This window comes from Pagrus major, chromosome 15 (assembly GCF_040436345.1).
Source record: "Pagrus major chromosome 15, Pma_NU_1.0".
NCBI lineage: Eukaryota > Metazoa > Chordata > Actinopteri > Spariformes > Sparidae > Pagrus > Pagrus major.
Window position 1 is genome coordinate 7,445,057 of NC_133229.1, and position 22,931 is coordinate 7,467,987.

General features: G+C 41.8%; 1 protein-coding gene across 1 annotated transcript; it reads right to left on the reverse strand.

Annotated features, from left to right (window-relative positions):
- Positions 1-1,085: 1,085 nt before the first annotated feature.
- On the reverse strand, positions 1,086-21,861 carry loxl4 (lysyl oxidase-like 4). Its single transcript, XM_073482015.1, is given in 12 exon segments — positions 1,086-1,326; positions 1,928-2,039; positions 5,166-5,302; positions 5,629-5,744; positions 6,710-6,953; positions 7,046-7,208; positions 7,636-8,048; positions 12,245-12,422; positions 12,521-12,734; positions 13,441-13,479; positions 21,530-21,744; positions 21,827-21,861. Coding segments are annotated over 11 exon segments (1,854 nt in total). The 5' UTR covers positions 21,697-21,744; positions 21,827-21,861; the 3' UTR covers positions 1,086-1,255.
- Between the last annotated feature and the right edge of the window lie 1,070 nt (positions 21,862-22,931).

A 22,931-nucleotide genomic window follows, 5' to 3' on the forward strand; every position in this document is an offset into this window, starting at 1 on the left:
CTACCACAATACTGTGGTTTTGTCAGGCTGGTTCTCCCTCCCATCAGAGAGACTGGAAGAGTGAAACTGTACAGTTACAGTTGTTTTAATAACTAAAATAAAATGAATCAAAAATTATTCATCTGCATCATGGGAAAGTCTTATACTATGTCATGCAACTACTGCACGAAATCATTTTCCTCCCTCGTTAATTATGTCAGAAAAACAAAATATTCCATATTGTTAATGAAGCACTAGCTAACAAACTGAGCATGCTGTGTATGTGTGAAGTTCATGAATAAATAAAGTTACAGCATAAATAGTACATTGTATATGAAAAGTAAACACAAACCTTATATTTCACTTTCTGAAGACGGTATTTTTTAGATAAACACCCTAAAAAGTTAATTTGGTGGCTAGTTTAAAAAGTATGGGGGCCAAACTAGAATACTGATGTTTAAAAGATAAAGTGCTTTGTTCCATAAAAATGATTTGACCTCTTCTTACCTACTCTAGATGAGAAGCAAAACTTTGTAGCAGGACTAAACCTTTATAAAACAACGATTTTGTTAAAACCAAAGCAATAATAGCTAATTAACTGTGATAATAAACTACCCAAAATGCAGTGTACAACACTGTTCACCTGAAACATAGTGAGGTCAATATAACGACATACAGTTTTGTTAAAGAGCACCAATATTGAAGTAATGTAACAGCAGAGTAGTTACAAATGACTAGATAATGAATAATCTGGAGCCAATTAAAGTACTTGTTGCATGAAATCAGCCTTGTGTGACAGAAATTAAACTCTTTTTTTAATTTTTTTTTTTAGATTTTTATATCTCCTAACTTGAAGATGAGATTTCCCAACAGCATCGGCTTCCCTGTTGTCTTTGTGACGGATTAGTTATAGCGACAATAAGGTCTTTCATGTGTATACGTTTTGAATAACCAACTTAAGTTACTAGTCGTCCACATAAACAAAAATCAGTATAGTTTGAATTAATATCCAATATCTTCTTACTTAACTAGAGTAAAAAAACACGTTGAGCCGACTGGCACCTGTTCCACTCTTGTTTGTCAATGGAGTCTCTGCAATGGTCGCTGCTGTGAGTATTTTATCCACATCTGTCAAGAAGATGAACAGGCGCCATTTTGTGTGTTCTCTGTTATTGTGGGTCCTAAGGTCCCAAGGGCCTGGGGCCATCGACCTCAACCCACCCTGAGTAGTCTCTGGGCCCCACTGGAAGGCCTTCGTACTGGGCCCTGGGATGGGCTACACAAAGTTGTTGGTGATTTGCCTCTGGTGCTCGAACAGGTCTTCAGTCTCTGCACTGTATGCATCACCTATGAGGAAAAAAGAACATAAAAATTAGCGACTACATTAAAATGCACAAAGTATTCCTGTGTTACCTATTTTCAAAAAAAGGACAATATCCTTACTAAGCTATTTGCACGGCAAATGAAAAATAATATTCCACTAATGATCCAGTTTATATGCAGCTGTACATGCTCTGAATAATGATCACAGCCTCCCTCTTCATTCAGTCAACTACTGTCTTGAAAAGGTTGTGTTGCCATATTTGTGTAACTCCAAAAACCTGCTGATATCCGAGTCTTTCATCATGTTTAAATGTAGGTGTGTGCTGCCCTCCGACCACAAATGTGTGCTTCTGTTTTGTGCATGTCTGTCTAACCCATCCTTACAAACTGCTGGCTAGGCATCGCACAGAGCTGACCGTAAACAGTTGGGAGAATGTGTTGCAATCCAATTTAGACGCATACGCTGAATGTGCTATATACATGTCCAAAGAATACATAGACACACATATCTTAGAATCTCAGAATACTAGTGTAAATTTTATTGTTCATGTAAACATAGTCAGTGATGAAGGAGGCGAGAGATTAAAATGAAGTGAGATAGCAGTAAAGGGTTTTCTGTCCTCACCTGCATGACATCCATACATGTACGCTCTGTTGCCGTCATATTTGCATCGACATCTCATGACATTGTTCATGAAGTCAGACTCTGCCATGTCCATTGAGGGGTTGATTTCCACCTGCAAAAAGGACACAGTCATATTCAACCTCTGCTGCAAATCAGTAATAATTCAACATCACAACAGCAGATGTCTCTGACCTGATGACTTGCAGCTGTGTACCTCATCACTGCGACAAACATTTATTAGTAAACAGAGGGAGTTTATCACTTTGTTGTTCTCATTTTCATCTACAGTAACACTATCTCCAGCTGGCCAGGCACATGGTCAAACAAGGAGTAAGTCTCCTCTCTCTACACACTGCGAAAGCCATTTCAATAAAGAGCAGTTGGATGTAAAATTGTTGGAGGGCCTGTTATTAAACAGCGCTCGTGGCTGGTATTGTTTTTATAGTCAATCCCTTTCTCATCTATAAAAAGCCGGATTACTTTTCCATACAGTATTCCTATTTGGAAAGACAAACACACTATACACTATGTTCTCATGGACTTAAAGTTGGAAAGATGTTCACTTAGTAGTCTGCAGCTAAACATATGGACTGAAAAACACTTTTGCAAAGCACGAAACATAGTGGTAGATCTTTAAGGAAAGCCCATCGTAAAATAATTTATTACTTGTATGAACAAAGACGCTTCTGCCCACACAAAACATGATAACTTTCTGAAGAAGAGGTTGTGCAACTTTAGGGCTGAAGTTGATGGAATGTGGTTATACCACAGTGTTGCCCCCCAGCTCCTGCAGAGGAGAAATCTGCTCCACTCCTCATACCAACACAGGTATGCAATAATAAGCACTGGAATTTATGTGTTGTAATAGAGTAGTTATGTATAGGCATGTTTATGTGTCTGAAATCAGTCTTATTCTGAGTGCAGCCATATGCTGTACTAATAGTCTGTCATTTGCAGTGCAGCTCTATAACTGCTGATACAACCATTCTCTTAATCTGGTCTCGTGATAATACTGAGAAGCCATTTACTCTAATAGCTGCTCTGTAAACTGCTACACCCACTTTAAGTACATGTTACAAACAGCTACAGGGAGAAAGAAGGCAAACTACACACACACACACAAAAAACAAACTTTAAAAAACTTTGTGAATGCACAATAACTCGCCTCTCTCAATTTTTCAGGGTAAATTACAGTGCTGGACCGGAGTGTACGAGGCCTTTGCAGAGGTCTGGTTCAGCGGCAGAATGTGTTGCTCAGTGAGAAAGTGGCAATAAAAATAAAAACAGGGCAGGAGGAATTCCTTGGTGGCAAATTAGCCGTTCCTAATGGAAGGGGGGACTAGCTGCTGTTTGACTAAAGGGAGGCAATAGTTAATTTGGGTAATTGGTGTGTTTCATTAGCGGTGGGTGGTTCAAGGGAAGGCCTGCTGAACCTTCTGTAAAGCCCGGGATCAGAAAAGTCAGGCATCATCTGCACTTTACTAGATAAATGAAAGAACATAGCAGTGAAGGGGAGCTGCTGTAAAAGATGTTTGTATTTTTCCAATTCTGCAGCCTTGGTGAATAACTCACTCCTTGCTTGGCTTACTCAGTGTTTTCAGTTTTTTTTTCTCTCCTGTTCTTCTCAGTTTAATTTGCACGTCCCCATAGTGCTGGTCTCCTCAAATGACCCTGGCCTTTTTACTTTCAGCAGTTCTACCAATTCTACATTTCTGTCCTCCTCTATCATTCATTCCCCCTTTCTGCCTCCACATTGTGCTGCAGCAATGCACTACTTTATAATTACACCCCGCTCGGCATGCCAAAAATACAGTCGGCACATATATGTTCGTGTCACATCTATTACGAGTACATTAAATGAAATCCGTCTTCAATAGAGAGTAGAGAAGTATAATTACAAAGATTGTGTGACCTCACAGACAACGTTGGTAATTATCAGTGAGTTACACTGTAACCAGTCTTGCACAGCTGGGGGGTAATTGGCAGCATGAGATCTGAGAACTGCTGCATACCATGGTGGGATCAGTAGTCTGAACTGGAAATGGAGGATAATGGGAGATGGAGTCCTTGATGTGTTTTAGTGTACCAGCCACAATGACTCGACTGATTGACCCTGGTTGAAGTAATAACATGGAATGGTTGAGGTGATGCCTTTGTTGAGGTAGGTTAGGATGTTTTACTGAAATAGATTAATGAATCATGAGGAAGTCCACCTCCAGAGCCTGTGAACTTGTTTCTCATTCACTAAATCTTGGACCTTGGAGGAAGGACTAGATATTTTGTCTGAATTCCTGCCTAGAGATAGATGATAAGATTGATACCAATCTCATACCTGTACGCTGAATATGAAGCAACAGCCAGCAGCCAGCTAGCTTACCTTAGCTTTAAGACTGGAAACAGCTTGCCTGGCTGTGTCCAAAGGTAACAAAATCCAGCTGCCAGCTCCTCTAAAGCTTACTGATCAGCATATTATATCTTGTTGTTTAATCCGTATGAAAAGTGTCAAAAGTAATTTGGGACTATTTCTTGGCTGGGTGCAGTCAGAGTCTTTGCATGTAAACAGTTGAGACTCTAGAAGACAAAACTCCTGGATGTAACTGCATAAAATGTTGTGTGTAGTTTGTGCTAAGCTAAGATAACTGGCATCTGGCAGTAGCTTCATATTTATCTTTCAAACATGAGAGTGGCACATATCTTCTGGCAAAAAAGCAATTGCCATAATGTGAAAATGCTCTTTTACACATAAAGTTACATAATTTTTATGACAAATTTAGCGCATATATGCACATTTTTTTCAATACCAGCAAACCCACCAGTAGATGGCTTGCCTATCCATTTATTTTTTCCAGTGTATCACATGCAATGTCAAGAAAGTGTGAAAACAGGGAACAGTACAAAGCAGCTTGGAGATGGAATTTGTGGCTGAGATGACAACACGTGTCGTGCTAGAAACAGGGTTGCTGCGGTGTCAAAATCTTTCCAAACAACATCATTTTTGGGATTGGTTGACAGCCTCTAAATATGTCAGGGAGTAGTTTTGGTGTTTAATGCACAGTCATTTGACCTGGGGATGAATGCTGATGTTACCCTTTCCTTCTGAGGACAAAAGCCAGATGTCAGTTTTTGTTTTTTTGTCCAGTGTTGAAGGGGTTTTTAATGGTGTTTGATTTTCTCGACATGAAAAAATTGACCAAAACTGCGAATGGGGAAACATGAGAAATATAAAATGACTTCTAACCTGGAAGATGTAGTCCCCTGGCCGTACGTCTGTCACATCAATCCACTGACAGTCGATGTCGTGGCGATACGTATCCCAACAGCCCACAGAGATACCCTGATCACCCATGTTATAGCAGGAGAACCGCTTCTGGAGTCCTAACACATACACACACACACACACCAATAACATTATCAATCACAACATCAAAGCTCATTTAATGCTCAGCACTCCCTGGTATTTTTAAGAGCCTTGAGCTTCCTGAATTATGTTTGACTACATATGAACGCTGCTGCTTCGTGAGTTATTTCATCCATGATATAACAAGTAAATGGAGAGTGAACAAACAACAACAGCAGTGATCTAATACATTAACCACAAAGTAAAAAATCTAAATAGCTGTAGCTGAAATATTGATATTAATTTCCTGTCACTAATGGGAAAAAGTATTTTACTCGGGCTCATGAATAGTGGTGAACATTACCATCGGGGCAGTATGTGTCCTCCAGACAGAAACTGGCCTTGTGTCCCTCTGCAATCCTTGTGCCGTTCAGAGTCAGCAGGTCATAATGTGTGAACACCTCGATGCTGTGATAGTGCCTGGGAGGACAGAAGGGAAAGTCCAGGTGAGAGTGTGTATGTGCGTGTCTGCACATCTATGAGTGTGTGCATTTACACAAACTGAACACTGGCTCCCTATGGCTCGCAGCCTAGTGACCTCACTGCTTGAACATGAGCGTGGGTGTCACCGTAACACCTCTCACAGAAGCTTGTTTTAGCGCCGGCTTGGTCGAGCTGTTTACTCATTCTGAGTGAATGGAGGGCTTTGAAACACACACACCATAGCTCTGATGTGTTGTTGTAACAAACTGAGGCGGACCTGACCGTGCTTGGGCAACCCTGTCCTTTGTATTACAGCCTGACCTGTGGTTACTGGATCGGTTCCACCGTCATTTCCACAGACACGTGCTGCAGGGCGGCTAATGAATCTGGAGCGATGACAACACCGTTTCAGGCCACCCGTAACTTACTGGGACCCATTTCACACAGCCAATACTGTGGCCTTCAAATGGCTCCTTCTTCTCTCATGACGACAGGCCTGAAAGTGCTCTCGTCATCTGACAGCTTACTGAGGGGAACAAACTGAGAGGTAGAGTGGAATGGGAGACCTGAGGACAGCTAATGGACAAAATGCTGCTGACAGACAAAGGCTCTTATGTTTAATGTTGCATGCTACCTGCAGAGCCCCTCATCAAACCACATGTGCACTGGCACAGAGATCACACTTAAGCATATTTTCTTTCCTGGTAGCAATTGAATGTAATTAAATTAAATATAACTCAAATTACCTGAAGGGAGCTGTCATTAATGCACGTACAAGCAATTTCATATGAGGAACAGGTGGTTGTCGGAATATTTTTTCGACAGCCTCTAAAAACCACAGTTAACTCGAGTACAGGACACTTTAAACCAAGAGCGCAACCACAACATCCCACGAACAGTATTTCAATAGTAACAACCTACACACCCAAGCAATGTAACACCTCCATAAAAATTCTCTCTACCTGTGACACTGGTGCCATGTCCAGCTCTCTCTTGTTGCTTTGGGTCTGAAATCGGACCGGCCCAGGTTCATGATGCGGGAGGAGAAGCGGAGCAGGCGGCGGTGGCCGTAAGGCCAGTTCATCCTGGCAGCAGACGAGGACAGACAGTTCTCCTCATTGGCACAAGTCAGCAGGTGGAGGGGTCGGTCTTCCAGGTAGGCTGTCTCCTGGACCAGCTGTGCATCCAAAACGAGGTCAGGCGCCGCTGAGGGAGGTCAGATGAGAGGTTATCATAGGACTCAAAAAGGTTTTAGTCGAGGAGAAGATGGGAGGCTACAGGAGGATGGCTTGACTTACTTTCTGAACAGCTGACCCCAGCAGCCTTATTTCCTCCTCCTCGAGGACAGTGGACATGGTTGTTGCGACGACACTGTTGAACTGAAAGCTCTGTGCCCACGCAGTGAGTTCCACTGAGAATCACTTCAGCTGAATTTGGGTCACCAGACCAGTACCAGGTCTCCTGTCAAAGGGAGGGCGTGGGGGGTGGGGTCACAGGACATGAGGTTTTCTATCAGTGAGCAGTATCATAGCTCATTGTCCACCACAGTGAATACAAGGGCTGAGACTATGGATTGGCCTCCATGTGCTCATTTGTTTAAACATCCTTTGTTTGTTATTTTATCAATAACTCAGACAGTAGTGATGGGATTTTGACAAATCTTTGAGGAATGGTGACATTTTTTAAAATTACACTGATTGGTTTAGAGGTGTGAGTGCCACATTGTTTATTCAGGACATCATAGCCTTAATTGTAAACACTGATGATGTGAAAAGTTGCTGTGTGTATGTTGTGTCATTTACCTAGGCACTAGAATCAGAGATCAAAATGACATTCTTCAAACCACTTTGTCAGTTATGAATGTCATGTTGATCAGTGGGATGATTACCTGATGAGCGCTGGCAGCGAAGCCCAGGCCGAGCTGTCTGCATACCACCATGGCCTCGTTGATGCCCCAGTTCTCACTACAGACGGCGCCCCATCGCTTGCGACCCCCAACCTCCATCAACACCTCCACACGGCCTTCTGATGGGACTCTACCACCAGCAAGCCTCACCTGTAAATCCATTGGATTAAAGGGATTAAACTGATGATTTGTTATCAGTGAAAGCTGAGTGTATGTCTCGTGATAATGTAGCTTTCATACCGTGTTCTCTATGCCAGTCTTAGGAACGTTACAGCGCACGGAGGCATCCTGGCTGTGTTTAAATGTCCATGGTTGGACTTCCTGGAAGTAGCAGTCTAGGATGGAGCGCTCTGAGCCCATACACTGGACACTGTTCATGTGGATAGGTCCTGTGCCTGCAGAGAGAGGAGGAGACATGGTAGATTTAAAGACAATGCTGCAGAAACCAAAAGGGCATGGACATAACTGAGGGCAATATTTCTTGTGCACTGCTTGTGCCCACCCAGCACAGACACAATGAGATTAGCAGACTTTATCACGCAAAGGAGCACACACACATACAAAGCTCCGTGTTTCCTTTCAAATGTTCTTTCTCCACTTAATCTTCAAACCAACAATGAAATGCTGTCATGACAAAATGCTCCTGCAAGCCAAGCAGAAGAACCACCTACCACCATCTACTCTGGGGATCTGTCACAGCTCATTACCACCATTCTGTTGCTTTAGGCACAACAACAACAACATTGTGTGTAGTCCGCCACCCTGGGTGAACAAACAAGACCAAATCTGTATCAACAACATAGAGAGAGACTTTCACTACTGTTCGTTTGTAGTGTAAAACCAGATAATCTCTAAACAACATGAAAGATGGTTGAAAGAGAGCTTAAGATTTTGTTAAAGCAAGCAGCTGCTGCTGTTGTAATGATGGGAGTGTATGAAAACAGAACAAACAACGGCTTCCGTGTTTTCTTAAAACAAAAGGCTCAAACTGCAAACTTGGAAATGAGGTTTGCACTGAAATAAACACAACCAAAACCACACAAACTGGGGGAAAGCGACAAAAACCAACAAAAAAAAAGGGCGAAAAGGAAGATGAACAAAATGGTAGAGACCAGAATGCGACCAAACCCAATCTGTCTCTGTGTTGGTTTTGGTAGATTGCAGGCCTGCCTCCATACTGGTCACCAAGCGTGGGTTCACACGTATGAAAATGACACATCTGGACCACTTCCGCCTTGATCTGAATGGTAAAGGCCACAAACTAGATCCAAACTCCCACTGTTTAAGTTACGTGACAAACATGGGGCCAACTGGAGCGATCCTCAAAATGAAGTGACATGCTGTATTTAAGCCATAGTTTGGGGAACCCATGGAAACCCAAAATAAATTCCATGAAAGTGGCCACACACATTTAACATGCACACATACACATACAGACATTCAGGGTGATTTACTCCCTTATGTACATATAGTACACTGTATGTATATGTAGTTCACAGGCAAAATTACACAGTAAAATAACAGCGTTGGTCAAGAAAGGAAATAGAAACACTGTCCCTGTAATTTGAATCACTGATGGTGATGATAAATGTGATGATGAAGGCAGTTAGAGGGCTGGTCGAGCTTTTCTTCACTTTCTTTCTCCCTGACATCAATTTCCATGAACTTCAACATTAAATGTCCAAGACTGACAGCAGTTGCAGCTTCAAGAGCAAAACTGCGGCATAATATAAACCCGGTAGCTTCAATTCAGAATTTACAAGAGAACGGTTTAGCTCGATTACTGTATAATTAGAATTGGCAGAGATCACTTGGACGGATTAGAAAATGAAATTACTTTAAGGGATGGAAATAGGCTAACATTGGTCACATTCTTGTTGAGAATAGCACAAATAGTTGGTTAGTGGTTACAAGGGAAGCCCTGTTCTTTTCCTCTCTGAAATTACACTCTGTTTAAGGCACATTAATGGAGTGCTTGTAGTGTTTTTCTTTCCACGGAACGTCTCTTTCTAACAAAACCTGTCTGTCACCAGACAGATCTGTTTCTTAGCCAAGTGCTAAAATCATATGAGTTTGTAAATAGATCTGTCTGCCTGTGGGCTTTTCAGATGGTAGAAACCAACCAGCATCGAAGTCACGTTTTTACTTTGTCAACAGGATTTCAAAGCTGGCCAACAAGTTATATGGTGACACTTAACTTATCCCAATGTGTGCGATGTGTGTGCCTGTATATCACACTGCCTCAAGAGACCACATTTGAATGCGGTCTGCCACCGACCAGCCAGTCGACCAAAACCTTTATCACATTATCACATTTGTTCATCATAAATAATTCACAACCTTTTGTGGGGTCCTGATGCTACAGACTGCTGACTGAAAGACTGGAATTTCTTTCTCCCATGTGGACAGAAAGCAAGCGCGATGTGATGAGTCAAAATGTTGATGCCTTTTAAATGTAATGATTTTAAGTACAAGTAAACTACATTTTAAATAAACCACCCTTCCAGGTTGCCTTTCTCAGTGAGGGTTTTTTCTATCAAAGAGTCTAATTTAGGCCTTTTCAAACGACATATAGGCCTGTCTTTATGTGGCCTTGGAGCCCATGGAAAATTATATGTCACAGTAAAATGTCTAACAGGCTGAATGTTATAGAAAGGAAGCTGCAGGAGGACTTTGAAGTTGAATCATTCAGCAATGGCTGTGTATATGTAACTGTAAGACAGAGACAGACAAGACGGGAGAGTACTGCGCTGTGTCACCATAAAACTTTGGAAGTTTTGAAATCCTGTGTGTGTGTGTGTGTGTGAAAGTAAGTACATCTATGTATATGATGTGTGTTTATGGGCCTTATTTTAATCGCAGAAGTGCAACGACAAACACAAAGTGGTTTGTGTTTAGCACGCAGACTGTTTTTTGGCACAATTTTTAACAATCCAACACTATTTCAGTCAGAATTTTGCTGTATTCCACGTTGTTAATGGTTCCATGATAACTTCAAATGTGACAAAGCAGCATTTGCTTTTTTATTCAAGAATAAAACATGAAATATGAAACACATGATGTTGTGTACACGTAATTTAACGAGGGTAAACACAGTGGATTCCGTGCATAATGGCACTGCATCCTGCTGCAGATTTAAAAGCAGCGGCTGTTTGGAGAGTGTTTAATGAAACTGTTGGTATTTTGAGCATCTGTGCCCTTAGCTTGAAGTATTTAGTTTGCTGTTGTTGAGAAACCACCACAGTGGCAGCTGAGTCAGAGAGTGAGCTAGAAAAAGATGTGGTTCAGTGACATCTATTCACATCTTAAGAGACATTTCCTTCAAAATACCAACAACTCATTCTTTATATTATCCTCCCACCTGTGCACTGTGCACCGTTCTCTGGGCACCAACATACATTTCCAGGAGTGAGACAGGAGTAATATGAGGTAAAAGTAGAGGGTAAACCTGCCATTTTTCAAACCAAACAGAGCCACATCTTGAAGTTATAATTCCGAGACTGATTTTATGACATACATACACACACACAACCATGCAATATATCCAGGCTAGCACTTACATGCTTGCGAATACATAAATGTAGTCTTGAGGTTGGATCACGGAAAACCTATTTTAGGTAGAAAATTGAAAGCTTTTTCAGCCCCTCCTGACAATTAAACACCCCTGCCTCATACTGCTGGAACCATGATGAACCTGAACACTGACCTGACAACTAGAGGTGCTGATTGAAACCAGATGAAAAGGGGTTTGAAGCTGGTTGCAATGCAAGTCCCCTTCAAAGAGCCAACTAAGCCAAATGAGTTCTGTTAGACTCATCAAAAAGAAAGGTAGTATAAATGACATCATCTGCAGAAAACACAACGTATAATGTTAAAAAGGAAAAGGGGCTAATCCAACACATGCAAAAATATCCCTTGTATAATCAACTACACCAGCAGACTGTCATCCCACATTTCATCTCGATCAGCATGATTAGAGACTACACCCCAGCCTGAGACGTGGGGAAGCCGTTCTCACATTTCGTAAGGGTGGGGACACCACCGGCGCAGCTGGATACTGACTGAACCTGTGATCACCAGAGCTGGAAATTTAAAATCGAAGGAAAAAAGACCACAGTGCTCAGCGAGTGAATGAGAAGCTTTCTTGAAGTTTGCTAGATTATGTCTGTGGATTTAGTTACCAAATGTCAATGTTAACCACCGTAGAGTATTTCATCTTGTGTGTGAGTGAGCACATGTGCACGGTGTTTGAGCAGCTGGCAGCCCTGGCACAGGATCCGTGTAATCACAGCTGGAGATACTGCAATCCACACATTTGCAACTTCACAAGGTAACATACACAGACAGAGACAAACACACAAGCCCATACATTATCTGATGATCAGTCAGGGCAGACGGGTGCGGCGTCTAAGATAAGCAAAAGATAAGCAAATCCCTGGAAAAGTCTCTGTCTTCTCTAGAATACCATGACGCATGATAAACATTCAAACATCTAAATTGCAGACTCCAAACAACTAGATTAAATGTGGAGTTTTTCAGAATTTCCAGTCAGTGTGTCAAAGCCTTCGCTCTGAACTCTTTTCTCTCTCACCTTGACCCATAAAGGCTCCAGCAAGGGCATCAATGGCACTGCCGAAGCCCAGTTCTCTGCACACCACACTGGCTGCAGTTCTTTCCCACATGTGGTCCACTATGGTCCCCCATTTACCGTCTCGGAGCACCTCCACACGACCCTCGCCCAGCCTGGGGCCAGCCTTCAGTCGCACAGGCTGTATAAGGCAGCAAAAGGAATACACTTCAGCTCATGTTCGGTCCATAAACTTACAGTATAATTGTGGCAGTGAAGGCCTCGCTTTGTTATTCTTACCACAACTGGATATGGGGCCTGGGGTCTTCCTGAGGAGATGCGAGCAAACTGAGGTCCTGGTACACACTTGACCACTGCATGTCTCCCGTTCTTACAAGGGGTGGGACTACGGGGGATTGACAGCTGAGCAAGGCACTCTGACAGGCTGTTCTCAGTGCCAAGACAGTGAACTTTTTCTACCCAGAATCCCTTCTTCTTCGCCATTAAGCTCAATCTAGAAAGAAGAGAAGTGTGTAAAGGTCATATTGATAACATTTTTATGTAGACAGATCATTTTTTAGAAATAATACATCTAAAGAGCTTGTAGAAAGGTGCAGCATAAGGGTTCTCTTTTCCTTAAAAATAGTATCATGTTGTGAATTTACAATTTTACAATGTTTGTCAGGTCCAAAATTATTGTTTTGTCTATCTCTGTATTGGAATTCTGACAGTTGGTTCCAGCTTCTAACAAGGTAGTATAACGCTGTTGGAATCACTTGGTGCTGGTGTTAGCATTAGCTACATAGCGTTAGCAACATTAGCTACATCAAACTGGCAACCACGTGAGAGGCAGGTGAGTGGAATAATGGAGCTGTTGTGACCAGAATGCAATGGTAGGGGATTGAATGCCACAAGTTCTGGCTGAATGTTATCAGTAATACCTTTAATTAGCAACAATCATAGTAAAAGCTAAAACATCCTCAGTCAAGGGGGTTTAACACTCAGAAAACTTTCCTAATCTGCTTCATCAGGACTGTGTAGGTTTTGTTTGATCAGATTTGATTGACTATGCTGGTAACGTAAGCAAACAGCGAGAAAAGAATGGATGGAAAATGAACTGAAATGAAGTTCAACACATTAGGTCTGCCAGTATCTCACAGTTATAAAATGAGTGAGGTCAAATATGGCAACATAAGGGAATAGCTGTCTTTTTTTATTACCTTGTTGAAGGATCTGCAACCTTTGTGTCCCATATTTTCCTGTCATGAAATCAAAGAGCAGAGATGGATGTTAGTTCTTCCAGATCTGTATATTTGTCGAGGTTACCAACACACACACACATCACCCTGTGAGGTGACCTGGGCCACCAATGTCTTATGTAAGGAGGTAATCTCTGTAAGATATACTGCAGCATCTGCTGTTTGTTTAATATGTAACCTGGCCACACAGGAGGGGTTTCTGCCCCAGCGAGCTGAGGCACATAAAGAAAAGTCATCTTGCTGGAGTACTCGGGGATGGCTTAAAAAAGTTGCAGCTCAGACGCTGACATTATCGAAAAAATGAATCATACAGCTCCAAATAGAACTTCTGTATAAAAACCCAGAATGACTTGTGAATGTGGCTTTGTGGTGAGTGTATAGTTAGGTTTACTGATTGTGATGACATATATAGTTTAAAGAAGAATGCACTGCTCTTGCTCTTGTTCTCTTTCAGGAACTTTATCCTTCTTTCTTGCTTTATAGATTCAGTAGTATATATTTCCATCTGGAATGTGGGCAGCTTGCTATTTACTGTTTATGTTTAGAGTGGCCAGTGTATCATATGTTCCTGAGCTAAATGGCAACAGACACTTCCTGTCACCAACATAAGGATAAGTGTTCAACAGGAATGTGCTGCTAATCCAAATTACCCACCTTTACGTTAAATAAAATGTCCTTGCCTTTTAAACCAACATAGACCCTTTGAACATAAGCCTCCAAGACTTGTTTCAGTGTTTGTACATGACTACAGGATGTAAGAACTATAAAAGGACAAAAAAATGCAATATATTTTGAACCGTGTTGTTAACCTCCAAAGCCGCATGCCATCCAAAAAAATCATGACATTCAACACCAATGATGTACAACGCTTCTGGGAAAACAGGGTTTGACCATGCACGATATACAAACAAAAACTCTGGCACTACGCTGTGCTGCACATCCAAGAAAGGCCAGAACCAAATAAAGATTTATGCAGCAACAAGGCTGGCTTACTCGAGGGAGCAGTGGAGAGGAAAGCCTTCTGTTCTCTTGGCAGACACGCAAAGCAGACATGCCACACAGACCATGCCAGGACATCCTCAAACCACTGCAAAGTGCATGCACCATCACCGACATTCACATCAATTACACCAAAACACTCAGGAACACACACACTAAAGCCTGACTGATGTTTCAAACATCTGCCAATGAAGTTGTTCTGTTTACTACAAGTGTTTGGCAGTAGGTGAAATTGTGCCATATATCCCTACTCTGATAGCTCATTATCACCAAAGACTGGTACATCACAGATGTTCTGATATACTTGTGGCATTTATGTGTCACATTTATCTAAAGCTCTTTTCATTTTGCCTCTCATTCACACTAACACATACTGATGGCAGCCCAGACCTGACCATGAGGAGCAATTTGGGGTTCACTGTCTTGCACAACATCTGGATCATCCACCCTATGTTCAGAGTACAGTATTTACTGCACACTTACAACTGGAACTCCATAAAAAGGAAAGCACATAAACAAACACATTTTTAAGTTTACTCTCTGAGGAGCTGTACATCAACATGTCATCACAAGAGTGGGAAGCTAAAATGTTTTTCATTCTTTGTGGCTCCTAACACATTAAAAACTAGAGTGGCGCTCAGAAGACCACATACCTCCCGCCAAGACCCAACAGTCTTTAATTCAATCATGCCTAACTAAAATCAGATAAAACATATTTAAATCTGCTAAATCCAGATTTTTAGTTGGATCCGCAACAAATTGTACTCACTCATAGATGTTTTTCATTAAGATCCATGCACTATCCCTTGAGAAATTTACATTTTATCCTGGATATATAAAATCCTGGATCTGTCCCTTCATCTGAATCCGAACCACAACTTAATGGGGTCTATTCTAGGCTGAGACCCATTCTACATCCAGGTTTCGTGGAAATCCGTTCAGTAGTGTTTGTGTAATCCAGCTTACAAACCAACCAACAAACAGACAGGGGAGAAAACATAACCTTCTTGGCGGAGGTAAAAATGACCTTCTACAGAAACAAACATGTCTGAGGATATTTGTATGAAAGCACAGGCAGGTCAATATTTGAATTTCTGACATGAACTCTAGACATTCCTGTAAAAGTAAAGCAAAAAAACCTTTGCAAAACAAACCGAGGATGTTGGAATCAAGAGGAGCATTGTCATGACATGATGTTATGTAGATGGTCACGGACTGCTGACTGAACGTTTTCCAGAATCACATAACAACTTGTTTCCTGATTTTGTAAGTGGTAAATGAGCCAGAAGAGACCTCTCATCAAAAATATTAGTAAAACTGGTATACTTTGATCTTAGCAACCATTAATCAAAAAGAGACATTTTTACAAATTGCAGATGTTATTTTTAAATGACTTCAAATGGACTTTAGATCGTTTCTGAGGCCCATTTACAGCACAGATGCAGCCATGAGGAGGATGAAGTGCTTAAATCACGAACATCTGTAAATGAAATCTGAATAGCTTAAATAGCCTTCCAAAGCTATATCAAACATTTGACTTGATAGCAAAAAAATCCCATAACTTGAAATCACGTGCATGGCTCTACATAAAGCTGCGTGTGATGTCACGAGACCTGCTGTTAATTGCGACACATTGTATAGAATTTAACACTTTGTCTTTACAGTGTCTTGAACTGCACTTGTAAAATATCTTAAATGTGTCTGCCATGTGGCTCTGCAGCAGCATTTCACTGGGGATAGACAGTGAGGAGCATACCCTGAAACACACATTTTCCCATGAGGCAAACATGTCTGTGACTTGTTTGTGACCTCACCACAGACCAATCAGCTAACCATTTTCCCTCTTCAGAGACCAACAGGACTACTACATGGGCTATAAATGATGCCATCAGGTCTTTCATTTGACTGAGTTAACAGCACTGTTGTCCTTCATTCAAGGAGTGTAAAATGCATGAAAGTCACGTTTCTAATACATCAAATCAAATAAGTGACAGTTTGGTTCTTCTCTTAGCTGTGAAGGGAACTAACTCTTTAAAAATGCATGTAACTGTAATAGGTAGTATGACCAGAATAATAGCAATTCTCTACAAGGTGTGTGCTGATGCAATGAACAGACAGCCTCAGTATTAGTTTGTTTTCCACCTTAAGAGCATTCATCACCCTTGCTTATCCAAACAGTGCATCCAGCACTTGTTGTGGAGCCAAAAGAGCAGAGGCTAATGATAGGGAGTCCCACCCGCCTGTTAAGAGACGAGAATTACACCACTGTTTGGGTTTCATGGCCCTCACACTGCTCACTGGCTTTCATTTCTAAAAACACCATTGTATCTTTTGTTAATTTAAAAATGCTCACAAACTTAAATCAATAATAAAGAAATCGGGGTGCAGATCCCATTAAAAAAATGATTTTCACTGCAATTGAAAATGAACCCATTTGTACTAACAAAAGGCATATTCTGAGCAGTTCTTGCCACATGGAGACCTTGTTTGAATAATGAATAGTATATTCTTGCTGGGGAAAATAAATTTTTTGGCTGCTTGGGAACATTGTGTATGACCCTTAGTTTAAGTATAATCTTTGACTTTAATCTGCTCTTTAAAAAACAATTCTGCTGTGAAAACGGCAACATCGACCCTTTATATCCAACACTACGCATGCTAAAATATGTTACCATTAAACTTGGTTTACATGATGCTTATTCAGCTTATTAGGTGGCATTAAAGTGCTTGAAAATATTTTTTGCAGTAAAGGAGTTATCTTAATAGTGGACTTAAGGCTACGCCAAAGACAAAAAAAACAAGTCCTTGATGCAACTTATTATTTCTGGTATAGAGCACACTGAAGCCAATATAAATATTTTAGAAGATTTAGTTTTTCCCTATGTTTAGTATCTATGAAAAGGATCTTGCATGTCAAATAGCTGCTAAATATTTCAACACTGACCAGAGTGAGCTGATACAAATCACTATGCTTCAACTCAGTTTTGAAAGCTAGCTTCCACAGTCTGCTCCGGGCCATAAAAATAGCCACCGGCATGCATACAGAAATTAAAAGATGGTAAAATAAATTAAAGAGAAGGATATTGAGGAGGATCACATAGACATCAGACAGGAAAACCAGACTCGGTCACACAAAATGTCACCCAAAAGCCTGAAAATGATACCCTCATTTCGGCTGAAACATAATTAAACATAAAATGCCGGTTAAGTCCCCAAATCACTACGGTGACAGAGGAAGACAGACAGCTGCTGACACAGCGGGCCGCGCTGCAAACTGCAGCTGTAATTGGACATATTTCACACGAGCAAGCGAAAATCTGGCTTGTCTGACTGCAGCTCTTGTTCGTTCTCTACATCCCCTCTTTCTCCTGTTACTCTCTTCCTCCTCCATCGCTAACTCTGCCTTACTCTCGCTCACACACACAGCTATAATTGGGGGTGTTTTTTCACTCTCAGCAGAAACCCCAGAGAGCCTTGGTCATGACCAACCTGTAATTACAGCATCTTCAGAGTCTCATCCAAGAGACACAGGCGGCCGAGAGACATGGCACGGTCCGGGATGTCTAAGAATGGACCGAGAGACGTGAAGGTGGAGAAACAGGGGGGAATGTCACCGGCTAAATTTGGTCAAGCCGTGCAATACAATCCTGAGCTTTTTTGGCAGCTGTTAAAGTGGAAGATGTTACATGGAAACTGAACATTATATTGTTTTCAAACCCAATTGTCCTCTGTGAGTCTGCTCACATTTTGTAATCATAATTACAGTGGCACTTCCAGTCAGAGTGCAATCCTTACAATTACCCTAAGTCGAGGCTGAAATAACATTACCTGTATTTCAAGAATTCTTCCGTAAACATCCTTATACAATAACAAAGATAGGGTTTCATCCTGATTTTAGAAACCAAATACTGTAAAATAACTTGAGTCTATCGCCGGCAGCTAAGCGTTGAGGCATGTGTACACCTAGAACCACTTTGAAGTCAAAAACACATGTTGAGAGAGAACAAATATGCATCTGTGGAGATAGAAAACAGGTACAGATTTGGAAACAAACACATCATGGTGGTTCGGACCAGTATAGCTGCTGAGGCTACAGCAAAACACCAGGTCATACCCGGGACAGGCACACAAAGATGTAGCCAGTCACGACCGCTTCCATGCAAGAGTCATTTAACCTACACCACATTAAAGAAAATCAACACAATGGGATTTTATCACTGTGCATTTAGAAGCAAAAACAGTACGTTGGATAAAAACACCACATATATGCTACTGTTCAAGTCTCTTTTCCTCAACCTTAGACAGAGACTTAAAACAACATCCTGAAACAGCCAGTGAGCTGATTCCCTGCAGGCTTCACTCCAAGTCCTTCAAGCTACAGCAGCCCTGTCCTCCTCTGGAATATTTCTCTTCTTGGTAAGCAGCCAAATCTCTAATGTTGCAGTCATACAAACCTACACATCTTATTCCTCACTTCACTATCACTTGTGCCTCTCCCCTTCTTTGCATAAAGTGGCGGATCTGTGCTGTGATAGAAAATCGAAGCGAGGCATGAAAAGCATCACACCTGCAATGCGGGGGAAGCCGTACTCTAATAAATGATACGGCACAGATCGTGTACAGAGTCAGGCAGGGGCTGTTCTACGACAGCTCATTCTGAGGACCTTTTATTACAGAAGATATGATGCCTGATGATGCCCTCCTCCAACAATAGAATCCAGTTATATAGCATCACTGTGTTCCCAATAACAGAGTTCAGCGGAGATAGCTTAATTCAAGGGCAATGCCAAAATCTTTCCAGTGAGCGAGTGTGCTCCAATATGGGCAGTTTGTAAAGTCAATAAAAAGTTAGAAAAGTCTATAAAACAAATGAGTCAGCCACTCCAAAGTAAAAGCGTTTCAGTTGTGAGAGGAATCTAGCACCTACAGTATAGAGCAGATGTTGCGGTCTGTCGCCATTGAGTCAGAATAACCTCGGCCAGGAGAGGGAAGGAATAGCTAAACTGTGAATCACCTACAGTCGGCTGCTCTCCAGGAGCACGATCCAACTGGGTCCCCCTTCCACTGAGGACAGCAACTGGTCAGACGCTGTTCAGTCTTATAATAGCAATGTAGTAATGCCCTGCTAATGTGTGGTCCTCCTGCGGTTTAAGAGCAGAACCTTCCGAAAAACCCTATTTATTTGTTTTATTTTTATCAGGAGGCGAGGCAGTATAGATGTGTCAAAAGGGCAAATGGAGACACCTATAAATAATGCTTGGACTCAGTAAACACTTTCAAAAGGAACAGTTTGCCACTTTAGGAAAAACTGTTTATTTGCTTTTATGACAGGAGTTAAATAAGAAGATTGATGCCACTCTCTTGATGCTAAGCTTAGCGTAGCATAAAGACTAGAAACAGCTAGCCTGGCTCTCATCAAAGATAACAAAACCAGTTGACCAAAATCCCATTTTATGTAGCCAAGCAAATATGTGTTTTTACAGGTTGATTTTTTCCCCTTAACAGATAAACAAAATATAACATTTAATTTGTGTCTAGTTAGCTTTGCAGGTTCTGTTTGGTGGATTTTGTTACATTTGGACAGAGCCAGGCTAGCTGTTTCCCTGTTTTCAGTCTTTATGCTAAGCTACACTAACTGCTGCTGGCTGCAGCAATTCATTTATCATAGACATATCAGAATGTCTATATTTTCTAATTTAACTCTTGGCAAGAAAGCAATTGAGTAATTTCCACTCCTTTAGGTAACGACCGAATCATGTCTTTAGCACCGACTATCAAAAGGTGCCCAAAGTACCAAACTTGGGGCCAGAATACTTAATCAATTATGTTATGTCATCCTAAAATTTGTCCTAATTTTAAAGTGGGCTTCATTTAGGAAAGTTCTGTTTTAATGACTTGGTCTTAAAGGTCCAGAGTGTAGGATTTAGAGGGATCTATTGGCAGAAATGGAATACAATATTCTTTTTTTCATTAGTGTGTCATCACCTAAAACATGAAGCATCATTAGCTCACAATGAGCCTTTTATATCTACAGAGTGAGCGGGTCCTCTTCCACAGAGTACACCATGTTGTACCACCTAATTCCAAACTAATTTCACGTTTTTTTGCATTTTTAAGGGCCACCGCAGGTTCTCCTACATGCTAGGAAGGGGAGGGTGAGGGGAGGGGTATTCTTTTGGTTTCAATCTGGAGCCTCACTGCTAGATGCCACTTAATCATACACATTGGACCTTTAAGACACAATGATGATGATGAATTTGCAAAGTTTGGCTTATTTTCTTAAATATACTTTGAACACAATTCTATGTTCCTTGAAGTACCGTGTTGAAAGACTTTTTTGAAAATGAAAGTATTTTACAATGGAAAAAAATCTCAAACGATGCCCAGCACACGTACGCACACACACACACACACTGGCAGGATGTCACACATGCTGTTGGAGTGGGATGTAAAAGTGAAGAGATGCATGGCTGACTCTAGCCTGCAGTGACTGCCCTGCCAATAAGACGAGTCGCTCCACAAAGACCCTCATCCCACTCTCCAATAGCCACCCCTGTCTCACACATGGTATCGATGGGATAGTTAAAGCACAATCAGCAGTGATATTACACCTCAGCATGGGAATCTAAAAGTTAAAGTGTAGCTGTTTGTCTGAGAGCTGCAAGCTGAAGATAGCATCAGAGACAGAGTGAGAGAGAGGTAATGAGGTGAGCAGAGGTGATTTGCCTAGAGAGGGGTGTAGAGAAAGGGCAGTAGAGAGGGGACAGGGATCCCTTTATCATCATCCTGAAGCTGAGGAAGGAAGGGGGGAGTAAAAGGAGACACAGGGGAGAAGTGGCTGGGGGAGGAAGATAAGCCCAAAAAAGGGCCTTTACTCAAAGTGGCTGTGAATGGGATGCCACTGTTGCGTTTATATTCTTCAGGGTGTGTTTTTATTCACTTCACAATGGGATGAATAGCAGAGCATGTTGCCCTTTTGAACCAAATGTTTTGTCATCTAATAACTGAGCTCACAGAGGTGAATTGTGTTGCAGGAAAAATTCATACTCACTTGTATGTTTTGACATTGTGCTTAGTTGCCTCTGGAAAGCCGAGCATCCCACACACAACCCGGCTGCTGTTGAGACTCCAACCCATGTCACACACCTGCCTCCATCTCCCAGCATGCTTCACTTCCACTACACCCTCTGTGACCAGGCTCTTCTTCTTGGTAGCCATGAGGATGGGGCGAAGACGGACCTCTTCAATTTGCACCTTCCTGTTACCCTTGGGGAAGATGCGCATAACATATTCAGTCACATGTCTTTCTAAAAAAACATAAAACTGTATCAGAAGTAAACTGGAGTACCGGGTGGTGTCTTTGGAATCTGGGGATCTCCTGAGGGTGTCCGTTTCCATAATAGCCATATCCTTGACGCCCACGGGAGGCCACTAGTCCCTGCCACTGTGGTGCCGGGCTGCCGTTGGGTCTGGCGATGGTGGTGTGGCCTCTGCTGGCTGTTTGATCCAGCCTGCGCTCAGTGCTGCACACCACCCCCAAGTCTTCAGAGTGTTTACAGTCGTTCACCCCCCAACCGTTGTGTTTGCAGTCCTTCAAGGACTTCTCTGAGCCGTCACAGCGTACATTATCCATCCATATTGGGCCTTGTGAAAGGATAAACAATTCATTACTTCATTCATGATGATTTTCATTGATTGTTCAACAGAAAGACTGGGCAAAGCATCCACACAAGGGAGGCCAGGATCAGTTCCTAAACACCTAACACTTGACTTTTACTGGCACGCTGATTTAGGGTTGCACCTTACCGGCCTGTTTAGCAGTAGATACACAGTATTTTACAAGGCAGGGTGCTGTAGATCCTGCTCCTTGAATCCACTCAACCTTCTCTTTAATTTGGATTTAAAAGCAGCAGTAAAGAATGTACATAAACCACAGCAAGTGTTGCACAAGTCTGGCAAGCCAATGCTGTCATTATTCTGAAACAAATGCCCTCTTTTGGCCCATATATTTGCCCTAGCAGCCTGCCAGGAGACCTTAACGAGATGTAGACTCCATTCCCGCAACAAGTTATCTTTGTCACTTTATGATGTTAGTTATTTTGGATGTCTTAATTAGCGGACTTTCGTTAAGCCATACACTTAGTTTGGTGTTGTGTGTTGGGTAAGCACACTTTCGCATGGAAGTTGTAGGAGGAAGTTTCTGTAGGAGAGAGGTTGGGAACCGGTCCAACATGGCAGCGACAGCTTAAAGGTCAAGTGTGTAGGATTTAGGTGGAAATGGAATATAATTTTGTTAATAATGCTTTCATTGTGTATAATCACTTAAAACTAAGACTTTTAAATGTTAATAATGTTTTCGTTACCTAGAGCCTTTTACATTTACAGAGGGAACAGGTTGTCTCCCACCATGTTTCTACAGTAGCCGATAACAGACAGACCAAACACTGCCTCTA